Raw genomic sequence first — 26,745 nt, 5'->3', positions numbered from 1 at the left:
CCTTTTTTTTTTTTTCTTAATAAAATAATCTCCTATCTCCTACCTATCATGCATAAAATCAAGCTTCTTAGAGAAATAATGGGGAAAAACTTAGAAACTAGGATAGTCATTGTAGCTACAGAAAAATTAAGTATTCATATGACTCACACCGCTTAAAACTACAGAACCTACTAACTCCTAACCAACAACAAACTACCAAAAAACAGAAGGTCTGTTTCTGATACTGACAGTCTGGAAAATAGTTTGGAAACAAGACTGGCATGGGTACAAAGTTAACAGTGTTTCAATGGGTACCTGTTAACAAGGATTATTCCTGGAACATGGGAACTAAACAGGTCTGGGGTAAGAGACACTTTTAATTCAAATTGGTTGCAACAAATTCTAGAAAGATGGCAGTGGAAACTACAGGACCAGTCACAAAAACAAGCAGAAAGAAAGTGTTCTGTAATCAGACAGCTGTAGAACTTTGTAAGCATACTGAAATATACACCTGAAAAGAGTATTTTTTGGCATGTGTATTATATTTCAAAAAAAATGACATTTAAAGAAAAGTTAGCAACTAGACAGTAAAACCAAAAACAAACAAATCATTTAAAACAGAAATGGGGACAAAGCATTCTGTGAAACCCCGAAACCACACACAGCCACAAGATCTAAATGTCGTCAGTAAATGTGTGAGAAGAAGCAGAGGAAGTAATGGGTATAAAAGGAATGGAGAAATGGAGAAGCACAAGAGAGCCTTATACTTTTTCGTGTTTGTTCTGCTTTCCATGTTGGCCTTCATCTCCTGGAACTACAGGAAGTCCAACAGGTCAATTTAAGAAGTGCAGCTGAAACCAGGAAGGGTTCTGTCCATTCTAACAGCCCAAGAATCTAAGAGATCTACAGTAGATCTAAAAGGGCCGAAGCAGTCTAACCTTTCTGAACTCTCCTAACGGACCAGCCAGGGATCGCTTCTGCTAAGTACATCATCAAAATTGAGCAGGACAGAGTCAACAGAGGTGAGGAGAGGGTCCAGAGAAATAAGATAAAGAAAAAGAAGTTTCAGATAAGGGATGGGGGGAAGGTATCAGATGGGAGAGACAGGACAGAGCCTGCAAATTCCAGAAAGTAAGACTTCATACTTTTTAATGCTACATGCAAACAAAAGAGGCAGCTCAGTGAAACTATCTCTTCTCACTTCTGGGTACACCTAACTTCTGAGCCATGGCTTCTAACTGAACCAACCATCCTGAAGATTCAGGAAAACTAATTTCATGTAAAAATGAGTAACAGAAAAGGATCAAGGCTAAGTCCCATAGGCACTACCCTAAAAAGAGAATGACCAGCATTCATAACATATCCACTGAAAATGCTTCTCAACACTGAAATCTCTTTCCAAGCAAGCTAAAGACATTAAAAAATAATAGCAGGCATGAAAAAAAAATGCATTGGAATTAGAAAACTCAAAAATGAAGTGACAGAACTTGGGGAGAAATTAGAAATAAAAGGAAAAAAAAATCAGGAAGACTAAAGAAGAAGAAACACAAGAATAAATAATATAGCAGATTTCAAGTTAAAAGAATAGAGAAAAGGAAAATATTTAAAACCAAAATGAAATTAGAAAGACATAAGAAGAAGTCAAGAGAAAGCGACAAATGATGAAAAAAGGCAAAGAAGAGCCAACATGGGAGTCCTGAAGAACAAGCCAGAACAAGGAAACAGAATGCTAAGAACTGTGATTAAAGAAAACTGCATGAAATTTTTTTTTATTGGAAATTACATACTGAAACAGTGCACATGCATACCTAAGAATATAGACCCAGAACACACATCATGAAGACATATTCTGGCAATAACTGTACTTCAAAGGAAAAAAGTCCTCCGAATATCCAAGTAAAAAGAGTAACTTAGAAGGTAAAGAAATTTAGTTTATCATTAGCCTTTGAAGCTTTATGCCAAAAGAAAATAAGCAACGTATTTAAGAAACTCAGGAAAATCACATGTAAGCTAAGGGTTTTATGTTTAGCCAAACTAAATTTCAAACAAGAAGCTCCTATTAGCAAGCAAACACAGAATATTGTTCCCATGTGTCCCTGCTGAAATATTCAGAGGAGAACAACATCAGACAATAAGAAGAATCATAATAATGTCTAGAAATTATTCACATACGAATTGCTTGTGAGCACGAAATAAACAGCTATTGTGGAAGTCAGAGGTGAATGGGAAAGTATGTGTTCTAAAGGGAGAATGTGTTAAGGCTGTATGCGCTGACAATGTCAATATAATACAATGTATTTTAAAAATGGGGGAGAATAGAAGAGCAAATGAAAAAAAAATTAACTTTCCAGTAAGTACTGATGATGGGGGTATTAATATTGTTATTCTGAGACTGGTGGGATAAAGCACACAAATAATTATGGAACATACTTATCATTCCCTGAGTCTTTGAGAACTGGGATTGCTGGAGTGGAAGAAAGGAGATATATATGTAATTTAGAAGAAGCTATGTAAAAACTATTTAACACTGAATTTACATCGAAAGCACCACTATGAACTCCCGAGGTACTTAATCTTTAAAAATATGTAAGTAACCAGGTGGTGGGTAATAGGGAGGGCACGTACTGCATGGAGCACTGGGTGTGATGCCAAAACAATGAACACTGTTATGCTGTAAATAAGCAAATAAAAATAAATAAATTAATTAAAAAAAAATATGTAAGTATTCCCTAATCCTATTTTCACTGGAAAGACACTGAAACAGTACCAATCCAGGAACAAATATCCTCAGCATCCCAGATGATGGTTTGCAACACCATTTGGTACTAACAGGAATTTCTTGGAGAAATAGCTGTTTCGAGTCTGTGGCTAGGCAATGCACAAGACTTCCTGATGAGTCTGGTATATCTCCCTACACCAGATAGGGAACATTACTACAGTTATGTCAAAAAAAACTCAGGAGATAACTTGAAAAGCCTCTCTCTGACCAAAGATGAGAAATTGTAACTTCAAAAAAATATTATCTCTGATGGATTAGAAAATATTGAATATGTTTAAATACACACACTTATAATGATACTTTAAAAAATTAGTCACCTTATGGGGCGCCTGGGTGGCTCAGTGGGTTAAGCCACTGCCTTCGGCTCAGGTCATGATCTCGGGGTCCTGGGATCGAGTCCCACATCGGGCTCTCTGCTCAGCAGGGAGCCTGCTTCCCTCTCTCTCTCTCTCTGCCTGCCTCTCTATCTACTTGTGATCTCTCTCTGTCAAATAAATAAATAAAATCTTAAAAAAAAAAAAATTAGTCACCTTCATGGATGACAGGAAATAAGCTCATCCCTGGGAAAATGGACCTAAATTGCTGGTTAACCAAAATATAATTAAAAGAAAGTGTTTCTTTATAGAAAGAGTTCAACCAATAGCTGAAAGAGAAATCATTTTAATTCTTGACACAGATCATGACTGCAAGAGGATTTGTCATATTCATATTGATTAAATTATTAAAAAACGTTCTGAGAGTTCAGGTTATAAATATCTGTTGCAACAAGGATATACACTTTTGCAAATTAAAAAGCGGGGGCAGATGTGGAGATTGGGTAAAGGTGGTCAAAAGGTACAAACTTCCACTTAAAAGATAAGTTCTGATGATTATGGTTAGCCATACTATGTTGCATATTTGAAAGTTGCTAAGGAAACAGATCTTACAAATTCTCAGCACAAGGGAAAAAAAAATTTGTAATTATATGAGGTGATGGATGTTAACTAAACTTACTACAGTGATCATTTCATAATACATACACATATCAAATCATATTGTACACCTCAAACTTGTGCAATGTTCTACATCAATTATATCTCAATAAAACCAGAGGGAAAGACATCAGGCTGGTAAATTGAATGAACTTTCCTGAAGAATACTGACCAAACGTAACAAAACTCTTAAAAAACACATATTTTAAATTTTAGTACAGGTACTGTATATCTAGGATACTCTTTTAAGGAAATAAAGATGCCAAAAAAAGATAGTTATTTCAGTGATATTTAAAATACTAAACACTTAAACACTCAATATGAGAAAAATGACTAAATGAATAATGACACAGCTGTAACAACTACTATTAAAGTATTTTTCATGAATATTGTACTAGAAGAAATAATTCCTATAATATTAAGTGGAAAAACAAAGAAACAAAATTATCAACATATAAGTGTGCCAGAAAATAATGAAGAAAATATAGCAAAATATTAGTCGATATGGGTAGATTTTTATTTCCTTTCTTTTTCTATGCCTGCTGAGTTTTCCTATACTGTCTAGTATATCTTGTAACCAGCAAAACATGCGAATAAACAAAATATATCAGTCTTAAAAATGAGGGGATTTCCATATTAAAATAAGTATCAGAATGTTTTAAAAAATAAGAAAAAATATAAGACTTTGCCGTACCACCATTTTTGCATTACATTTCTCTTTCCTTCTCCTCTTATGCTAGAAAACATACTAAGTCTCTCTCCTGCTAATTGAGAGTAAAGTTCTGGAAGGGGAACAAGTAATTACTAGAAAAATACATGCTAGTCCCTATGCTGCAAGCTTCACATAGACATTATCTCATTTCTCCTTTACGAGGAAACATTTACAGTTTAATAGAGAATGCCTGCAACTCACAATGCCCTCAAAACACTAAATAGGATGGAAATAATCAGGCACAGGCACCATTATTTAATTAAAAGGATGATCATCCCAGCATTGTTTATAAAAGCAAAAAAAAAAACAAAAAAAAGAAATAACCTAAATATCCAGTAACAGTTGATATTATTAGTTATTGCACCATTAAAATAATGTTTTGGTTAAAAGTTTATTGGCACAGAAAGCTCAATGTTTTATTATTTATTTATTTATTAGGATTTTTTAAATTCATTTTATTTGACAGAGAGAGAGAGATCACAAGTAGGCAGAGAGGCAGGCAGAGAGAGAAGAGGAAGCAGGCTCCCTGCTGAGCAGAGAGCCCCACTCGGGGCTCCATCCCAGGACCCTGGGACCACAACCTGCGCTGAAGGCAGAGGCTTTAATCCGAGTCACCCAGGCGCCCCTAGTGTCAATGTTTTAAAAAGGAAGTTACACTTACCCCACTCTTTCAAATATGTGTGTGCATGCAAATACTCATAGAAGGTCTGGAAGAACAACCAAAGTTTCATGGTGTTAAAGGACTTAGAGTGTTTTAAAATATGTTCTTCTTTTTGCTTATCTGCATCAGCTGATTCTATAAAATAGATACATTGCTTCCTGGGGGTTAAAAGGTAACTTACTAAAGCTAAATTACATCCCTTCTCTTTCCTTCTCTATGGTAGATTTTGTCAACTGGACAAAAATGTTTATTTCCACAATGTAAATATTTGTTCTACAGCAGAAAGCAGGGCTGCTGCTCCAGCTAACTACAAGTCCTCGGGGTGAATAACTTGATTAGTGGAGGGCAGTGAGAAGAGGGCACCACTGGTCACTGAGAACACTGCTTTCCAATTCCTACAGCCATGCTGTGCAGACTTCAGTCAGTCGTAAGCTCAGTTAGCTGTCCAGGAGAAGGGAGAAGGAAACTAGTAATTGCTGAATAGTTATTTATTATGTACATGAGCATGGGGTTATGCACTACTTTTTATTAGGTGTGTTTTGTCCCCAAAACAACCCTGTTAGCTATTATTATTCCCATTTTACAAATGAGCAAATTAAGGTCTAAGACGATTAAGTATCCCCATATGCCACTTCACTTTGGCCCCAACAAAGCCAGCTGGTACATGTGTGTAGCCCACGGAGAGGACACTCACTGAGGGCCCAGCTCTGGTGGCCAAGGGGGATTGTGTTTCTGGGCCCTGAGGGTCTGAAACAATTGGAGATGCAGCTCTTGGCAGACTACCAGCCTTGGGGCACTGTACAGTCAATAGACATCAATACATCTCAGTCTTTCCTCTGAAAATGGCTTACCTACTAGATCTGGAGTTTCAGCCTGAGACATAGCCTTCAGATTTGTAACACATCTAGGGTCTATGGAAATGCTCTCAGAAAACATAAGCCGAGGGGATACAATTTACCTATGAGCTCTCACTATGCCCTGTTATAGCTCACCAGTACCTCCAGAAGAAAAGCCCAAATACTTGTCCAAAGCCTCAAATTTTGCAATTGTCACTAAGGGGACACCTCCAGATCACTTGGTCTGGAGGCCAGCAAGATCTGTAACTGTAGTCCCATAGGACTATATATATTTGCCTATCTTAAATGCTCCTGCCTGAGGGTCTAGGTTCCAATCAGCCTGAAACTAGGAGATGACTAAGATCCCTCCCCCTGGAATACTTAAGGTTTTGCTTGGTATACCCTCAACAACTGGGACCCACCAAAAAACAACAGGCTGCTTAGACAATTACCAAGATTTGAAAGACAACCAAAAACTAGGCCAAGGTTAAATGATAAGGCTTATCTCCCAAACAGTGCCACTCCTGCAAGACCAGGAGACATAGCTATTTTTTCACCTAAAACCCAAGAACAGAGTCTCGAGAAAAAGATGAGGCAAAATGATAAATATGAGGCAAAAGATAAATATGTTCCACATGAAAAAATAAACTAAAACAATAGAAAAAAACTTTAATAAAATGGAGATGAATACTTAACCAGATAAAGAATTCAAAGTAATGGTCATTAAAGGTGCTCATCAAACTTGAAGAATGGATGAACACAGTAAGAACTACCAAAAAGATATCGAAATTTTATAAAGTACCAAACAGAAGTCACAGAACTGAAGAATACAATAATAAAACTGAAAAATGCAAGAGGAGTTCAACAGCAGACCAGATCAAACAGAAGACAGAAAGGGGCAGAAAATTTATTTGAAGAAATAATGGCTAAAACTTCACTAGAAAAAGAAATAGACATTTCAGTCCAGGAAGTCCAAAGAGTTGCAAATAAGATAAACCCAAAAGACTCATACCAATTCACATTATAATTTAAATGTCAAAAGTTAAGGATAAGGAGAGAATCTTAAAAACAGCAAGAGAAAATCAACTTATTACATACAAAGAAACCTCTATAAGACAATCAGCAGTATTTTTAGAAGAAACTGTGTAGGCCAGAGAGTGGCATGATATATTCAAAGCACTGAAAGGAAACACTTCCTACCAAGAATATTCTTTCTGGAAAGGTTATCATTCAGAATTGAAGAAGAGATTAAGAGCTTTCCAGACAAACAAAAGCTAAAAGAGTTTATCAGACTTAGAAAAAATGTTAAAGGGACTTCTTTAAGCAGAAAAGAAAGGGCATTAATTAATAACAAAAAAATATGAAAGTAAAAATTTCACTTGTAAAAACAAATCTATAGTAAACATAATGCATTAATAACTTACATAGTATGACGTTTGAAAAAAATAGTGAAAATAACTATAACCACAATAAACAGTTAAAGGATACACAAAATAAAAAGTTGTAAATGTGACATCAAAAACACAAAATGTGTTGGAGGGAGTAAGAGTGTAGTTTTAAAATGCATTCAAACAATCTGCTATCATCTTAACATAGACTGTTACATATAAAGGCAGTAATATATGAGCCTCATGGTAACCACAAAGCAAAAACATGGTACTGAACAACCCATGGGTCAACAAAGAAATCAAAGAAGAAATGTAAAATACCTTGAGACAAAGGAAGTGGAAATAAAACACACTATAATCTATAGGAAGCACCAAAAACATCTTCTAAGAGGCAAATTTCTAGCAATACAGGCCTACCTGAAGAAACAAGAAAATATTAAATAAACAATCTCATTCTACACCTAAATAAAATAACCTCTAAATTAGCAGAAAGAAGAAAATAATAAAGATCAGAGTGGAAATAAATGAAACAGAGACTAAAAACATAAAATAGAAAAGATCAATGAAACTAAGCCAGATTAATAAAATCAATAAACCGTTAGACAGACACATTAAGAAAAATAGAGGGAGGGCTCAAATAAATAAAATCAGAAGTAAAAGAGAGTAAGTCCCAACTGATACTGAAGAAATAAATACAAAGGATCATAAGAGACTACTATGAACTATTATATGGCAATAAACTGGACTAAACCTAGGGGGAAAAATGGATAAATTCCTAGAAACATAGAATCTTCTAAGACTGAATCAGGAAGAAAACAGAAAATCTGGATAGATGGATTACGAGTAAGGAAATTATATCAGTAATTGAAAACTCCCAACAAACAAAAGTCCAGGACCGTACAGCTTCACCAGTGAATTCTACCAAATATTCAAAGAAGATTTAAAACCTATCCTTTTCAAACACCTACAAAACTGAAGAGGCAGGAACAATACCATACTCATTTTATGAGAACCGCACTACCCTGACACCAAAAACAGATGACCAAAAAAAAAAATTACAGGCCAATATCCCTAATGATTATTACCAAGAATATTACCACATTCAACAGAATATTACCACATTCAACAATACATTAAAAGGATCATACACCATGATCAAGTAGGATTTCTTCCAGGGATGTAAGGATGGTTCAACATCTAAACAATGAATGTGACACGTTAACAAAATGAAGAATAAATTTTTTTTTTTTAATAGGCGGAGGATTTGAACAGACATTTTTCCAAAGAAGACAACGGATGGCCAACAAGCACACAAAAAGATGCTCAACATCACTAATCATCAGGAAATGCAAATTATAACCACAATGAGATATAACCTCATATCTGACAAAATGGCTATTATCACAAAAATAAACATGATTGAAAAGAACATGAAGTTTCCTCAAAAGCTTAAAAACAGAACCACTAGTCATTTATTGAAAGAAAACAACACTAATCCAAAAAGATCTGTGCACTCCATGTTCATTGCAGCATTGTTTACAACAGTCAAGCTATAGAAAGGTCTATGTGTCCATCAGTGGATGAACATATAATAAAGATGTGCTGCGTATGTGTGTATACTACTTGCCATAAAAAGAAATGAAATCTTGCCATTTATAACAATACAGATGGGTCTCAAGAGTATCATGTTAAGTGAAATAAGTAAGACAAAGACAAATACAGACTCATTTCACTTATATATGCAATATAAAAAACAAAACAAATGAACAAACAACAAGACTCAGAGATTCAGAGAACAGACTGGTGGTCACAGGGTGGAGGGTTTGTCCGGGAACAAAATCGATGGAGATAAGGAGGCACACCTTTCCAGTTATAAAATAAATGTCATGAGAATGCAACATACTATGTGGGGACTATAGTCAGTGATACCGTTATCATGAATTTGAAAGCTGTTGAGAAGGTAAATCTTACAAGTGTTCATTATATGGAGAATATGTTGTAAATTCTGTATGGTGACAGATGGTAAACACACTTAATGTGATCATTTCACAATCTATACAAATACTGAAATATGTTATAAACCAATAATTAGTATAATGTTGTATCTCAATTGTACATCAACAAAAAGTGAACAAATAAAAAATTAAAAGATTAAGTAACTAACTAGGGGCACCTGGGTGGCTCAGCTGGTTAAGCGGTCAACTCTTGATTTTGGCTCCGGTCATGATCTCAGGAATGTGAGATCAACCCCACGTTGGGCTACGCACTCAGTGTGGTGTCTGCTAGAGATTCTCTTTCTGTCCCTCCTCCTGCTCGCTTTCACTCTCTAAAATAAATAAATAAATCTTTAAAAAAGAGAGAGAGATTAACTAACTAACTCAAAGTCATACCATAAGTAGGAGAGCCAGTATTAGAATCTACATCTCTATCACTGGAGAGCCTGAAACATTTCTACTGCACATTGTGGCTCCCACCAAACTCAGCCGATGCATGAACCTGTAACTATAATCTTAATTACTGAAAGACAATCTCACCTTATTGGCAACAGCATTGACACTTGGCCGGGCATCAAATATAAAGATTTTATGAGACTGGGCATTGGAGTCCATGATAGCTTGAAGGTATTTTTCATCTTCTTTGCTTCTCTTTCCACTCACTCCTACCATGGGCTGGCTACACCGAGTGATAGTGGCTTGACTTTCAGGATGAATCCATGATAAAACCTTAATGGGGGAAAAAATAGTGACGTACTCTTTATATATTTCTGTTTATAATTCTTCTCCAAAACATTACTCTATAAAATTCTGCTTTCTGATTGGTTCCAAAGCCTAGACACCAAAGTCCATTCAAGGCTGCTATACAAATCATCACCTTTCTTTCAAGTCAACTCTGGCATATGGAAAATTTGATCTAATCCTTTAATCAGGTATTGATTTATGAAAGTCATGATTATTCAGAAGTCTCTAGAATCAAAATACATTAAAAGGGGGTTAAATAAACCCCTTAAAGTTTTATTACTAAAGCAACAGACTGTCCAACTATAAAGTCTTCAGAAGCTATGACTTTTGTACCTAAAATTGAGCTGATCTTTCTAAAACACAGTAATTCATCATAAATTTGTAAAGTTTTCTTCTTTCTAGGATTTAAAGGAAAAAAGCATTTATTGCCATGATTAAATAATACAATAAATAATAATATAATAAAATAAAGAAATAGTAATACAGAGTCAACTTTGTTTTCGAGTTAAGAGTCACAATTCTGTGCAGTTCTCTCCTACCAATGGCAGACTCTCCAGAAACTTCCTTAATCTAAGTCTTTCCTCCAGTTTTAATTTTACTAAATAACTCATTTTCTCAAATCCCCATAAAAGACATGCTGCTGTAGCTATTTTTATCTGCATCCATTCTCCCATTCATTAACCTCAGCGTTACATACAGTACAAAAGCATTTGCAAAGTCGCATCAAAGCTTCACACTTACTGGGATACGACCCCTTGACCTGAAGGATGCCACTCTTTTCAATTCTTCATCAGGAATATTTGCTGGCACAACTAAGAGGGCAGGGTATGTATCACAAAGCTCATAGCGTTCATTTATCTTTGTTATTCTCCAGCTTTCATTCGGAATTCCCTACATGGGAAATAGAACATAAGGTAAATTACCACCTAAAATATTAAAAGCTACTGAAACAAAAGCCATCTTATTTAACCCCTCTTATCTCCACTATCCATTTCTTAAGTTGCTGGAATAGTTACTGTCTACCTGTAGTGACCAGGCTTTTAGAATGAGCTATTCTAATGTAGGGATCTGTGTTCATTTTGATGCCAAATATATATTGAAAGATTTCTTAAATCATTAAATACTGATAGACTGCTGGGTCTGTGCTAAACATATACAATAGGAAGGAAGGACGGACACAGTAAGACTGCGAATGTTCAAAAGTCTCACTGTGGTTGATTGGATGGTTGATTTTGCTGTCATTCATCTACATAAAGAAATTTCAGGGAGCAGGTACTCAGTATCCAGCAGAACACCATACATATATTTATCATTCATATATTTAAAGTGAATTTTTCCCTTTAAATTGTAGTACTAATGGGAATGTTGCTAATCTAACATATATTTGAAAAGTAAGGGAGTAACAGAAGCCAAGAGACAAGAAATACTTTAACTTTTTTAAAAACACATCGATTATTGAACTCTCATTTGATCTTCAGTATTAGCTATAACTAGTCTACTACTTCACATAAATGCTATGTGAAGTAGTAGATATGTAAAGAAGTAGATACTTAAAATTTTTCCATCTTTCATTCAACAGAAAATAAAGCCATGAAATTAAATGGAACTAAGAATATATATATTTAAAATTTTATGGCCTCCAACAACTCATAAAATCAATCAGAAAAAGAACTGAAAGAAACCAAACTGTAGTTTTAAAAAAAAAATTATTGAGCACCTATTAGGCGCCAGTACATGTCAGCAGCCTCTTTACACACACCCACATGCACATATTATTGTACCCAGGTTTTGTTAACTATATTTGATAGATGAAGAAACAAAGGAGGTAATAAAGAACTCCATGTACATTGCACATCTATCCTTTTTATTTAAAAGTACATTGTTCCTGAAAAAAAAAAGAAAAAATTGTTATAAAAATCTGAAATGAAAGGGAAGAATGTACTCTCCTTTAAAAGGTATTTCGCAAGTGCCTGCCAGTCACCCAAGAGGGTATTAACATTAAGGAAAGAGAGAAAATTCCCTCCCAGTAATCATAGGGTACACAGTTTCCGTGACTTCCGAGCCACGGTCTGGTTCTTTACCAGTGCCTTATACTCTATACCCTATTTAATTAACCTGTCCCAACCTGCTTCATATGATATACATAAACCCCTCCCTCTTGCTTTCCTCAACTTTTTTATACAGCAAACAACTGTTTAGGTAAGATCCTTATTTATTTTTAGAAATAAAAGAAAGACTGGATTAAAGGCTTAAAAATATATTTCCATGCTATAGCAAAAAAGTAGAGTGAACTGGCAAATTTATAAAGCTGATACTCAAGCAAAAACCTCAGATACCATCTTTAATTTATCCCTTTGCCTAACCCCCTTACATCCAATCAATGACCAATTTCTAAGATTTTTGTCCATCTAAAAGTACCAAAAGAAAACTCTGCTCACTATCATCCACCCTCAATGCAACTTGCCTAATTCAAGCCATTACCACATCTCCTCTGTCCCTCTGCAATCCATTCTCCATGCTGTCTCTATAATATTCGTCTAAGAAGCACGTTACCATGCCCTCCTCTAAGAACTATCAGTGGTTACCTAGTCCTTTTCACATGAAGCATAACTCCTTCATGAGGAGGAGTGATGTCCCCAAGATGACAACACAGGGGTTCCTGACTCTGCTTCCCCTCACAAGCACTACTGACAACTATTTAAGAACAGGACAGCACATCGGGGTGCCTGGGTGGCTCAGTGGGTTAAGTCTCTGCCTTCGGCTCGGGTCATGGTCTCAGGGTCCTGGGATCAAGCCCCGCATCGGGCTCTCTGCTCAGCAGGGAGCCTGCTTCCTCCTCTCTCTGCCTGCCTCTCCGCCTACTTGTGATCTCTGTCTGTCAAATAAATAAATTAAAAATTAAAAAAAAAAAAAAAAAGAACAGGCCAGCACTGAGTGAATCCTCAAACACAGGGCTGAAGCAGCTCCTATACTTCAGAGACCCAGAAAGACTGCACTAGAAGGGTAATGTCCCTCCCCTCCAGGCCAGCCCAGCACCACACAGAGAGGTGTTCCCTAAGCTAGAGGAGACAACCAGCTCCTCGCCAGCACTGTGGGTCACCTTGTGGGAGCTGCTACGCTGATCTTGCCGCCCAGGAACAGCAGGGGAATCTGTGGGGCTCAAGCACTGGGAATCCAACTGTGATGGAGAAGTGGGGAAGGGCTTACAGCAACTGGCACATGGATCTTGACAAACTGAATTCACACGTCCTGGGGTGAAGGAGGAACCTGTATGAGTGGTTTTGCTCACTTGCAGACTAGAGTCAGGGGCGCACACACCCTGAACAGAGAACTCAGAAGGGTCCAGAACCCCCTAATTTGGACTCTCAAATGAGGAGTTTTGACAGCCCTAGAATTCAGTTTGCCCACTCCCAGGCCAGAAGCTAAATCACAGCCCCACATGCTGCAAAGCGTCTTCCCACCCCATCGGACCAGAAGGACTGGCAAAAACTGGAAGCAGTGTGGACCCGCAGCACTCAAGCAGGGAGACAGGAGAGAAGAGCTGACTGTCCCCAAAAGCAAAGCCAGTCCTAGGAATGCAGCATTCCCAAACAGAGGAATTAATTCTTAGCTGGGGCTGAGGGTAGTTCCAGGCCCTTCCCAACCACTGAGGCTGCTTGGGAAATGTAGAATAACTAGGAAGGCCCCACCCCCTCTCTCCAAGGCAAGGAGGCTAAAACACAGACCAATCAGTTGTAGATGGAGCCTGTCTTCTAGCCCCATCTGACCAGAAATGGCTGGCAACAACTCATGGTAGCACTGTACTCCAATGGTACTCAGGCCAAGAAGTGGACAGATAGCCAAGACTTTACAGAACAAAGCTAGTGGCCCTGTTTGGTCAGGGAACTTGAGATCTAAATCATCTTGAGTTAATACAGCAAAGAGTTTTACTGGCTTTAGAGCTGTTTCTCCTGCTGCACCCAAGAAGGGAACCTAACTAACTCACTGTCCTGCTCATTGCTGAATAGAGCTCTCAGCCTGTCTGGTCGGGGACCCTAACTAGGGAACACAAGAAGCTCCACAGCCCATGAAACAGCCCTATGTACAGTGATACGGGAACAGAGCACACAGCCTGTGGCTTCTCCAGGGTGCAGAGTAAAACCAGTGGCCTTGCTCGACCAGGGAATTCAGTGACAGGCCTAATTTGGGTCCCCAAACAATGAGGCCTGGGTCCCATCATGCTGTCCTGCCATTAACAGCCCCGTCTATAACTGAACACAGTACCCAGTCCCAGCAATCTAGTAGACCTGACCTGACCAGAGAATCCAGGTTTCTGTAGGGCCCATCCTACACCCTCACTTGGGTAGGGAACCAAGTCAGCAATCCCATTCAACTCCTCTCAACCAGTAGCACACCCTTCCCAATCTCTGTCCTCTGAGTTCAAACAGTTGCCTTGCCCTAAAACAGACTAATATACAAAATAATCAGGGACCTGGAGGATAAGTATTAGAAATTAACCAGTCAGAAATGCCTGGTTGGCTCAGTCAGTTAAGCATCTCCCCTCAGCTGAGGTCATGATCCCAGGGTCCTGGGATTGAGTCCTGCATCGGGATCCTTCTCAGTGGGGAAGCCTGCTTCTCCCTCTGCCTGCAGCTCTCCTTGCTTGTGCTCTCTCACTCTCTCTCTGCCATATAAATAAAATCTTAGGAAAAAAAAAAAAAACAGTCCGAATAACAAAAAGAAAATAAAAGAATGAAAAACAATGATGAAAATGATGAAGAAAGCCTATAGGAATTATGGGACATAATGTAAAGAAATAATATTCACATTATGCGAATTCCAGAAGAATAGAAAGAGAATGATAGAAAGTATGTTTAAAACAATAATGACTGAAAATGCCCTGAATCTGGTAAAAGAAAGGGACATCCAGATCCATAAGGTCCAAAGCAACCCAAATATGTTGAACTTAAACAGGGATACACTGAGACACATTACAATTAACATCATAAGGGGCGCCTGGGTGGCTCAGTGGGTTAAGGCCTCTGCCTTCAGCTCGGGTCATGATCTCAGGGTCCTGGGATCGAGCCCCACATCGGGCTCTCTGCTCCGCGGGGAGCCTGCTTCCTCCTCTCTCTCTGCCTGCCTCTCTGCCTAGTTGTGATTTCTCTCTGTCAAATAAATAAAATAAAATAAATTAAATAAATTAAAAAAACAATTAACATCATAAGTCGGGGCACCTGGATGGCTCAGTCAGTCAAGCGGCTGCCTTCAGCTCAGGTCAGGATCCCACAGTCCTGGGATCAAGCCCTGCATCTAGCTCCTGGCTCAGCGGGGAGCCTGCTTCTCCCTCTCCCTCTGTCTCCCTCTGCTTCCTTCTCCCTCTGCTTGCTGCTCCCCCTGCTTATGCACACACGCTCCCTCTTGCTATCTCTCTGGAAAATAACTAAATAAATAAACCTAAAAAGCAAAACAAACAAACAAAAAAAACCATCAAAAGTCAAAGAATTTTAAGAGCAACACGAGTGGGCTTTCATTCAAGGGTAACCCTGTAAGAATACTGGCAGATTTCTCAACAGAAATATTTTAGCCAGAGATAATGGGATGGCATACTCAAAATAGTCAAAGAAAATAACTAAGCCAAGAATTCTATAGCCAGTGAAACTGTCTTTCTGAACTGAAGGAAGGGTAGACTTTCCCAAACAAAAGTAGAGGGAGTTCACTATTACCAGACCTACCTTATAAGAAATGCTAAATACTGGAGTACAAGTGAAAGAATGCTAATTAGCATCATAAAAACACAGAAAGGTAGTAAAAACCTCATTGGTAACAATCATAGTTAGATTCTGCAATACGGTAGCAGTGGCATATAATTCATCTACAACTCTAGTTGGCAAGCTAAAAAAAAAATACAGTAAAAATAACCATAACTACAATAATCTGTTATTAGTTACACCATATAAAAAACATGTAATTTATAACAGCAATAACCTAAAAATAAGGGGGAACAGCAGTAAAAATATAAAGTTTATAAGCTCTACTGACATTAACATGTTATCAGTTTAAAAGTGGGGTGTTCTGAGTGCAAGGTATTTATGTAAACTTATGGTATGGTAACCACATGGAAAATTCTGTAGTAATTACAAAAAACATGATAAAGAAGTAAAAGTGTACTGATACCAAAAGACATCAAAACACACACACACAAAGAGAGCAGGATAAGAAACAAGGAACAATGATTATATAAAACAACCAGAATTGATTTGTTAATTAATTAACAAAGTGGCAACAGTAAGTCCTACTAATAATTACTCTAAACATAAACCATTAAATTCTCCAATTAAGAGATGCAGTATGGCTAAATGGATAAAAAAAATAAGATCCAACCATATGCTGCCTATAAGAGACTCACTTTAGCCTCAAAGACTCACATAGACTGGGAATGAAAAGATGGAAAAAGACAATCCAGGCAAATGATAAACAAAAAAAGGAGGGTTATCTACACTTAGCAAAATAGATTTTAAACAATAATAATATAGAGAGAATAAGAAAGTCATGATATCATGAGGAAAAGGGCAATACATTAATAAGATAAAACAACTATAAATATTTGTGTGCTCAACTTTGGAGCTCCTAAACATATAAAGCAAAAACTAACAACAAAAGTAAAAATAAACAGTAACAGAGTAATAGTTGGGGATGTTAATACCCCATTGTCAACAATAGATAGATAATCCAGACAGAAAATCATTAAGAAATCAATACGCGGATTTGAACACTATGGTCAAAATAGACATAACAGGTTCCAAGAGAATACTCTATCCAACACCAGCAGAATAGACATTCTTCTGAAGTGCACATGGAACACTTTCCATTACAGGCCACGTGTTAGGTCTCAGCAAATTCAAGAAGTCTAAAACCATACTAGATATCTTCTCTGTCTATAATGGCCTAAAACTAGAAATCACTAACAGGAAGAAAATAACTAAGCCAAGAATTCTATAGCCAGTGAAACTGTCTTTCTGAACTGAAGGAAGGGTAGACTTTCCCAAACAAAAGTAGAGGGAGTTCACTAGAAGAAAACTGAAAAAAATCACAAATAAAGAAATTAAACAACATTCTCCTGAATAACCAACAACAACCATTTGGTCAGAAAACAAAGGAGAAATAAAGTTTATACAAACAGACGTGGAAATACAACATACCAGAATTTGTAGGGTGTTTCAGAAGCACTTCTAAAAGGAAAGTTAGAGCAATAAATGCCTACATTAAGATGCAAGAAAAATCTGGGGCACCTGGGTGGAGCAGTTGGTTAGGCATCCAACTCTTGGGTTTCTGCTCAGGTTGTGATCTCAGGGTTGTGAGTTTGAACCCTGTGTCGGGCTCCACGCTCAACATCGAGTCTGCTTGGGATTCTCTCTCTCTCTCCCTCTGCCCTTCCCCAACCCATCTTCTCTAATAAATAAAATCTTTTTTTTTTTAAAAAGCAAGAAAAATCCCAAATTAACAACATAAGTGTATATCTTAACTAAAAGAAGAACAAACTGAGTCCAAAGTTACCAGAAGAAAGGAAACAATAAAGACTAGAGTGGAAATAAACAAAACAGAAAAAAAGAGGGGAGGGGAATTAACCAAACCAAGAGTTAGTTCACTGAAAAGATAAATAAAGTTGGCAAACTCTTAGACTAACCAAGGAAAAAAGAGGAAGGGCCTAAATCAACAAAACTATAAGTGAAAAAGGAGACATTACAACTGTTAATACAAAAATTCAAATACTTTTAAACTGTATATCTAATAAAGGGTTAGTATCCAAAATATACAAAAAACTCATGCAACACAGCAGCAAAAACCAAATCATGATGTTGTACACCTGAAACTGATGTAACACAGTATGGCAGCTATACTCAAAAAAAAAAAAAAAAAAATTAATGGTCAAAGGACCTGAATGAACATTTCTTCAAAAAAGAAATATGAAAGGCCAATAGACACATGAAAAGATTCTCAATATAGTCATTAAGTAAATGCAAATTAAAACCACAATGAGATCTCATCTCAGACCTGTCAGAATGGCCATCATAAAATAAGAAATAAAAATAAATTTAAAAAATAGAGAGATGACAGAAGCTGTTGTGGATGTGGAGACAGAAAACCCTGTGGATGCAGTTGTAAACTGGTTCAGCTGCTATGGAAAACGGTGTGAGGATGCTCAGAAAATCAAACCCAGAACTACAGTATTATAACAACTCCACTTCTGCAGATATATCCAAAGGAAATGAAAACAGTAACTGGAAAAGAAACCTGCACTGCCCATAACCAGGACAGCATTGTTTACAACAGCCAAGAGTTGGACATAAGTGTCCACTGGTGGAAGAATGGATAATGGGATATTATTCAGCCATGAAAAGCAAGCAAATCTTAACCGTTTGCAACTACATGGGAGGACCTGGAGGGTAGTACGCTTAGTGAAATAAGCCAGACAGAAAAAGACAAATACTATATGATCTCACTTATACACAGAATGTTAAAAAAAAAAAACAAAAACAAAAAAACCTCACAGAAAATGACAGAAAAAGAACAGACTTGTGGTTGGGGGAGAGAAAACTGGAGGAAAGTGCTCAGGTTGCAAAAAGGTACAAACTTCCATTATAAAAGAAGTAACTGCTTGGGACGTCATGGACAACATGATGACTACAGCTCACACTGCTGTATGATATACAAGAAAGCTGATGAGAGCAAATCTACCCGTTCTCCTCAAAAGGAGAAAACTGTTTCCTTTTTTTCTTTGTTTTTATTCTGTCTATATGAAAAGATGGATGGTAGCTGAACCTATTCTGGCAATCATGTCACAATACATGCAAATCAAACCATCCTGTCATGTACCTTAAACTTACACAGTGATGTATGCCAATTATTTCTCAATAAAACTGTGAAAGAAACTCCTTTATGGGACTTAGCAAAGCCCAGCCCTTCATACTTCAGCTTTCCCCAGTCTGATCTCTTGCCACTCCAGTCTTTAGTCAAGCCTATACCAATACTTTCAGTTCCCAAAGGGCTTCATATTCTCTCACTGGAATACCTGGCTTTACCAGTCACCATATTCATCACTGTGTATTTTAATTATCAGCTTACCTCTTTGAATCCTCCACTAAGTATATGCTCTTTGGAAGTCAGAATTGTGTCCTCCAGTTTCATAGACTTAGCCACTAGTATATGTAGTGCCAGATAAACTGGATGGATGGATGAGTGAAGGAAGGAATGATTAATGACTAAATCAATGACCCGCAAGGAAGCCTTCACAAAAAGCAACAGTAGTTTCTCAAGTTTTCTTAGGAAACATGGAGTCAGAGCTAAGACTGCCGGATCACCAGAGAGGTATACCTCACCTGAGATCCTGATGAACCATTCCCAACCCAGGGAGTACTCTCATCTCTCAATCCCTTCTCATATCCTTGAAAAATCACTCTCAGGGAGAACCACTATTACCAGTGGGAATGTGTCACATTCTCCAGGAAATTGGCAGGGTGGGGGTAGAACAACTGACTTAAGTTACACTAATGACTGTTGTGTTCCTATTCTTAGATAAGGTGGTATACTGACCTCCACTAAAGGAACTGCCTTCCAAACCGACAAGTGGAGTTGACCAGTCAGCACACACTCTTTGTAGACAGTACTAAAGACATTCTGACAGCTACTGATCCATGGCACTCCCTGCAAATCACTGTCCTTCAGTTAATGTATCCATTTGTCAGAGTCAAGTTACAACCCAAGTAACTGGATGATAGCTTTCCTTAGTTATTTACATTCCAATGCTGAGGATAAATTCTGTTTTCCTTGACTGGACTTGAGTGTTTTCCAAATTTGCTAAGCAATACATCTATCTACCGTGTGACTGAATATTTTTGCAGAAGACCATGTTCATTTCCTTAAGACTGATTTTCACAGTTTTATCAACTTGATGATTTTTCTTGATCTTACTCACAAATTTCAAGAGTCCTCTGTATAATCGCTGTATGTATGCATCAAGAATAAATTAAAGAAACATCCTCTCACTAACAAATTTAAATAGTTATTAATAATTTTGTCCATTAAAAATAACATATGATCAGCACTATAACGTACAGGTCTACAGAATTAATGTGACTTTCCTTTTGTGTTTTAGTGGCTACACACAATGAATCTCACCACCAGTCATGATTTCTGTTTTTAGAGCTTTACAAAGTAATAAAAACAGTAATAATCACTTGGATAGATTTCTTTGGTTAATAAAATACCTTCCCGTATATTACTAATCCTTCAAACATTCCTATAAAGCAGTTCCTATGATCATGTAAAAAAATAAAAGCACTGTGACATAATGACTCATTCAAGAACATATACCCAAGATTGAGAACTAAGTAAGAGCTAAAGATATGATTCAAACTCAGTCTTCTAAATGCTCTGGAATTTGTGGTAAAAGTTGCACAACTTTGTGCATATGTTAAAAGCCAGTGGACTGTACATTAAAGTGATACATTTTATGGTATGTGAATTATACCTCAACCTAAGAGAAAAAAAGAATAGACAGGTCTATATGTTCTGAGATGATATGTATCCTCCAAAACACATTAAATGAAAAGGAAGGCATAAAATCTCTGAAAGCATACATAGGTAACCAACAACATTACTTCCTTAAGAGAGAGGAACTGGAGTGGCTGGGGACAAGGTTGTCCTGGAAGGGAAACCTACTTTTCAATTCAAATTCAACTTCTAAATTTTATGCAGAATGCAAGTTTACCACTTTTAATTTTAATTGAAAAGAAAAAAAGGAAAACTCTGATGCATTATCTTTACTCTTAAGGTTTATGTTAAAAGATTACCTTCATTTTCTTCTGTAATAAACTTAATATACATCAAAATCCACCCCTGAACCTGAGTCTTCCAACCACAAAAAATACACAGTTCTCTACACTATACTTCAGTTTAGTTGCCTCAGAGACAAAGTGTCTAGCTTTGCTGGAAAAAAAGTCAAAAATTCATCTTGTAAATCAAAGATCATAAAGCATCTGCATTACTTCATGTAGAGTTCAATGCTCTATTCTGACAGCCACATTTCCTAATCTCTTAATTCTCCTTCTAGAGGAGTATAGTTGGGGTTTTTTGGGGTTTTTTTGTTGTGGTTGTTTTTTAAGATTTTATTTATTTATTTATTTGACAGAGAGAGAGATCACAAGTAGGCAGAGAGAGAGGCAGAAGCTGGGCTCAAACCCAGGATCCTAAGATCATGACCTGAGCCGAAGGCAGACACTTAACCATCTGAGCCACCCAGGCGCCCCAGGGGTATAGTTGTTTATTTACTCTTTAACTTATTCTCTTTTCCATAATAACATTTCTTTTCTGTGGACACAGTTATCTGCCTGCTTTCCAAAGTTCTATGTTGATGGCAATTTTTGCCTAGATTCCTAGAGAATATTTCTCATCTTAACAATTCTCAGGACATGGTTAAATCTTCTGATTGCTTTCCCACCTAATTCTGACACTGGCTTTTTGAATTAGCAAAAGTCTTGCAATGTTAACTTGTAGACTCATGATTTCCAGTTGATTCACTATTGCATATTCTGCTTCATACTTTGCCAATCTGATGGCTTTATAACTGACTAAGAAATTTTATTTTACTGACTACATGCTATTGAGCAACAAACGATACTTCTAACCATTTGGGTATCTTTAGTTCTCTGGTGGTGGATTTTTACTCTTCTTTGCTTTGTGAAACAAACTTAAATAAATTAGAAGCTCTATAATTCAAACACAATGTCTGAAATCTAAATACAAAAATCACAGCTTATTTTCATATCTGAATTCTAGAGTAATCTGGATCTCAAATCTACTGATTACCAAAGAAACAACCAATGTGTCCTAACTGAAATTCCAAGAAAGCAGAGTGAACATGAAGAACGTTAAAGACTATTTTAGGCAGAGTTTAAATATTCAGTAAAGGGCTCTGGGAAGTGGTGTCCTGAGAGAGAACAGAGAGGATGACAGACTGTCACACAGATGTCCAGACTGAATTCTGCTTTCATCTCTTACTATAGTATACCACACTGATAGGTTTCTCATAGTAAACCAACCCACCTTAGTCATGATGTATTATCTCTTTTGTATACTATCAGATTTGATATGATAACATTTTATGTATAAGTGTGTCCTCTATGAAGATCTAAAACTTTCAAAATTTCATGGGGGGCTATGTTATAAGCAGAACTACTATGAAATTTTTTCAGGATTATATTATAGGATCTCCAAAAGAAAAAAGTGAGTGGCACATAAGAATATTAAAATGTAAATATATTTACTCTTTAATTTTTATCATTATTAAACATTTTTAGAAGCTGATTTACTTGTTATTTCTTAGATAAGTAAATTAATAAAAGATCACTAAAACAGTCTCAAACAGTTTAGAGAAACTGAAAGGTAGACAAAGAAGCAGGATTAGCCTTCATTAAAACAACACGACCCACACAACTATATAAAGCTATATACCTCTACCCTTAAGTTTTTTGTGTAATGAAAATAATGCAAAATATTAAAACTGAAAGAATAAAAGTACATACCTGTCTTCTATACTCTAACAGAGAGTCATATAGCTTCCACCCATTTTCAGGGAATACTTCTTTATACTCAAAAGCAAAAAGAGGCTACAAAATGGTAAACAGAGTTAATAGCTACAAAAAGACATTTCAGAGGGTCTTGAATCAGAAATGAATCCTTATCATACCCAAAGTTTTCATTTACTCGTCTGCAAGGATATTTTTAAGTGGTGTCCTTTTTTTCATGTTGTTGTTTTGGCTCTTGCTTTATAATTTTGAAAATGTATTGTTTTTTTCATATTTTTGAAACACATAGGAAAGCACAGAGGCCCACCACCAAGATGTATCAAATGCTAATGTATCACCATATTTCCTTCAATATAAACTGTTAAGGTTACAGAAGACATCTTCTGATAAAATTAAGTAGCTTGACATCACAGATGTCAGCAGTTAAGCAGCTGAAGTTAATGCTACAATTTCTAAAACATACTGAATAAACATATTGTTTTTTGGTATGTGATCAGTGTACCAAAAAAGAAAATCTAATTTATCATCTTTGTAGACAGAAGGACAGAAACAACTATGATGAAAAACATTCGAACAAGAGTCAAAAAACCAGTCCTGATTACAAATGTTACTCCCTACTAACTGTACCCTTGAGTTAATTGCTTACCTGCCCTTGGTTTCAACTCTAAAATAGGGATAAATAATATTTACGACCACGAGGCTAATGTGGAAGTTAGATTATATAGCGTTAATGAGGGAGCACCACTGCCAGCTGATAGCAGAACTCTGCTAAGATTTGCTCACTCTTTCCTCCTAAAATTGCTAGACTTAACTCTCAGCTCTCAATTAAAAAGATTTCAAATAAATAAATAAAATCTTTAAAAAAAAATAAAAAGGAGAATTCAAATCCTCATTAAGACCACAGACAGCTTTTCATCGTGGGAACGATATAGAAAGATCCTGTAATTATAGAATATCAGCAAGCAGGAATAGACCTCAGAAATCTGCTAGTCTAGCCTCCTCATTTCATTCCTAAGAGAAACTGCTCCAAGAGGTTAAATTAAACCTAAATTATGCATCTGGTTTAATCACAAAGTAGGATCACAAATGTAGATTCTAGGTAGCCTAGACAAGTTTCTTTACACTACACCAAAAATTACATTACACATTTTTCAAAGACAAAAAACATCTTACCAGGCTATTAGAGACAGGAAATGCGTATTTCATTAGATTCTCAAAAATGGATCTTCTTGTTCGCCCCTCAGGTTTATGAGCAAACCGTAAATTCCGAATATCCTAGAAAAGATTTAGGATCCAAGTCATCGATCCCTGTTCACCTTTTATTTAATGAACACATAAAGGTAACTCGGAACTACCTTGTAGAATATTAAGATCTGTGAATGTGGGATACAAAAATAAGACGACAGCTCCTGGAGGAAGGGAAATCACAATGCCTAACTGAAAAGAAAAACAAAAACAAAAACAAAAACAAAAACCACACACAAAAGGTACTCTAATACAAGGCAAAATTCAGAGGACAGAAATTTTATTTCTGCTTATTTACTCACAATAGGCAGTAAAGGAGATACCACCTGATAAGAGATAATGTATCTGAAGCTCACTATCATGACTGATAGATACACAGCTCAGTGTATATCCTTTCCCTGTGAAAGCCCATTTTTTGTCATGGATTTCCCTACTAAAAACCTGATTAGTTCTTGTTATATTTCGGAAGTGCCTTGGTTCCCATTACGCCTGGTGATAACTTTCCTATTTATGATCCCTTCCCAGGGCTCATTTTCACTGGACCTTCCTAAGTTTTCTGCTACTGGACTGATGGAATCAAACTCTACTTAAATCTCTTCCTCCTCTCCAGGTCCAAGCTCTTCAAACACCTCCTGGCAGATAAACTCCCAAATGTTTGGTTGGTGTCATCCTGCCTCTAAAGTCAGATCTAAAGTCCTGGGCTCCCTTTTGTTATTTGTCCTCAAGAAATTTTCTATGCTCAGTCTCAATATAGATATTCATGTTCTGGTTTACTGACATCTTAACTGCACTAAGAAAAACTTGGGGATTAAGAATAATTTCAAAACTACCCATTTTATCTAAGTGTTTTAATCTAAGCAAAATTCAAAATAGCTTTATTATATTTATTTATTATATTTGTTCTATAAAACTGAATACAGGAACACTGCACTCTATTGCATCTGCAGTACACAAACAAGTAGGACATTTTATCACAAATCTGATCCAAAACTAGGACGCTAGCTTTACCTTACTTTAAAACAAACATGTGCGGAAACCTAAGCTGATACCTTGTTTCTTCCTCAGTAAATATATTTACAACTAGTAGAGATGTTCATAATCACTCTTGTTAATCGGAGGGTTATCAAAAGTGCCACAGACAGGGCCCTACAAACGTTTGAGTTTGTTGATAATGGTCTTGCTCCATGGAAAAAAACTGTATTTAAAATGATCAAGATTTCGGGGCGCCTGGGTGGCTCAGTGGATTAAGCCGCTGCCTTCAGCTCAGGTCATGATCTCAGGGTCCTGGGATGGAGCCCCGCGTCGGGCTCTCTGCTCCGCAGGAAGCCTGCTTCCTCCTCTCTCTCTGCCTACCTCTCTGCCTACTTGTGATCTCTCTCTGTCAAATAAATAAAAAAATATATATATATATATATATATTTAAAATGATCAAGATTTCAAAGTCTCCCTCTTTCATGTCCTCTCATATTCTACGCTCCATTTACTATTAGATTACAATAAAGTGATTAGGAGACAATGTGCTTGACACATTTTTCACAGCTATTATACTCTTAGAGCCCTTCTGACTATGAAGGAAAATGTATAAAAATAATTAGTAGTCATTACCTTTATTACTAGATTTACAGAACTACTAAGATTAGCATAAGAAAGTAACTAACTTGAGGGATGCCTGGGTGGCTAAGTGGGTTAGGCCTCTGCATTCAGCTCAGGTCATGATCTCAGGGTCCTGGGATCGAGCCCCACATCAGGCTCTCTGCTCAGCAGGGAGCCTGCTCCCCCCTCTCTCTCTGCCTGCCTCTCTGCCTACTTGTGATCTCTCTCTGTCAAATAAATAAAAAAAAAAAAATATATATATATATATTTAAAATGATCAAGATTTCAAAGTCTCCCTCTTTCATGTCCTCTCATATTCTACGCTCCATTTACTATTAGATTACAATAAAGTGATTAGGAGACAATGTGCTTGACACATTTTTCACAGCTATTATACTCTTAGAGCCCTTCTGACTATGAAGGAAAATGTATAAAAATAATTAGTAGTCATTACCTTTATTACTAGATTTACAGAACTACTAAGATTAGCATAAGAAAGTAACTAACTTGAGGGATGCCTGGGTGGCTAAGTGGGTTAGGCCTCTGCATTCAGCTCAGGTCATGATCTCAGGGTCCTGGGATCGAGCCCCACATCAGGCTCTCTGCTCAGCAGGGAGCCTGCTCCCCCCTCTCTCTCTGCCTGCCTCTCTGCCTACTTGTGATCTCTCTGTCAAATAAATAAATAAAATCTTTTAAAAAAAGAAAGAAAGTAACTTGAAATTTATGCATGTGCTGTTGCTTTTACTTTTGGCATTGGCAGAAAAGCAGGGAAAAAAAATAAGGTGATCTAGAACTGAAATGTGCATGGGTAATAATCAGGCCATAATGAGAACAGCTACCTACTGAAATGGCACCAGAGATGAAATGTCTATGACTGAACAGAATTATGAAAGTGTAAAAATCTTAAGTTTCATTCAAGTGTCAATGCATTTAATACAAGTTAGACATCTCCAAATCAAAACCCCAATGGGGTAACTCCTCACACCTGTCAGAATGGCTAAAATCAAAAACTCAAGAAACAAGTGTTGGTGAGGATGTGGAGAAAAAGAAACCCTCCTGCACTCTTCCTGGGAATGCAAAATGGTGCAACCACTGTGGAAAACAGTATGGAGGTTCCTCAAAAAAATTAATAATTAATAATAGAACTACCCTACAATCCAGTAATCATATTACTGGATATTTACCCAAAAAAATATAAAAAACACTAATTTGAGTGGATACATGCATTCCTATGTTTACTGCAGCATTATTTGCAATAGCCAAACTATGGAACTAGT

At 36.8% G+C, this 26,745-nt stretch overlaps 1 protein-coding gene across 4 annotated transcripts in view; it reads right to left on the bottom strand.

Annotated features, from left to right (window-relative positions):
• Nucleotides 1-26,745, bottom strand: part of MTMR2 (myotubularin related protein 2) — a 128,629-nt gene that overhangs the window by 22,636 nt on the left and 79,248 nt on the right. For all 4 annotated transcript variants that reach the window (XM_046014971.1, XM_046014972.1, XM_046014969.1 and 1 more), the window contains 4 exons: nt 23,804-23,905; nt 22,628-22,711; nt 10,806-10,955; nt 9,861-10,049 (listed from right to left, as the gene is read on the bottom strand). In XM_046014971.1, the coding sequence (XP_045870927.1) occupies nt 9,861-10,049; nt 10,806-10,955; nt 22,628-22,711; nt 23,804-23,905 (525 nt within the window). The remainder of the gene's footprint in view (nt 1-9,860; nt 10,050-10,805; nt 10,956-22,627; nt 22,712-23,803; nt 23,906-26,745) is intronic.

The sequence above is a fragment of the Meles meles genome, chromosome 8, assembly GCF_922984935.1.
Source record: "Meles meles chromosome 8, mMelMel3.1 paternal haplotype, whole genome shotgun sequence".
Taxonomy (NCBI): Eukaryota; Metazoa; Chordata; class Mammalia; order Carnivora; family Mustelidae; genus Meles; species Meles meles.
The sequence above is the reverse complement of the archived record's forward strand: the minus strand, read 5'-3'. Positions and strand labels throughout refer to the sequence as shown.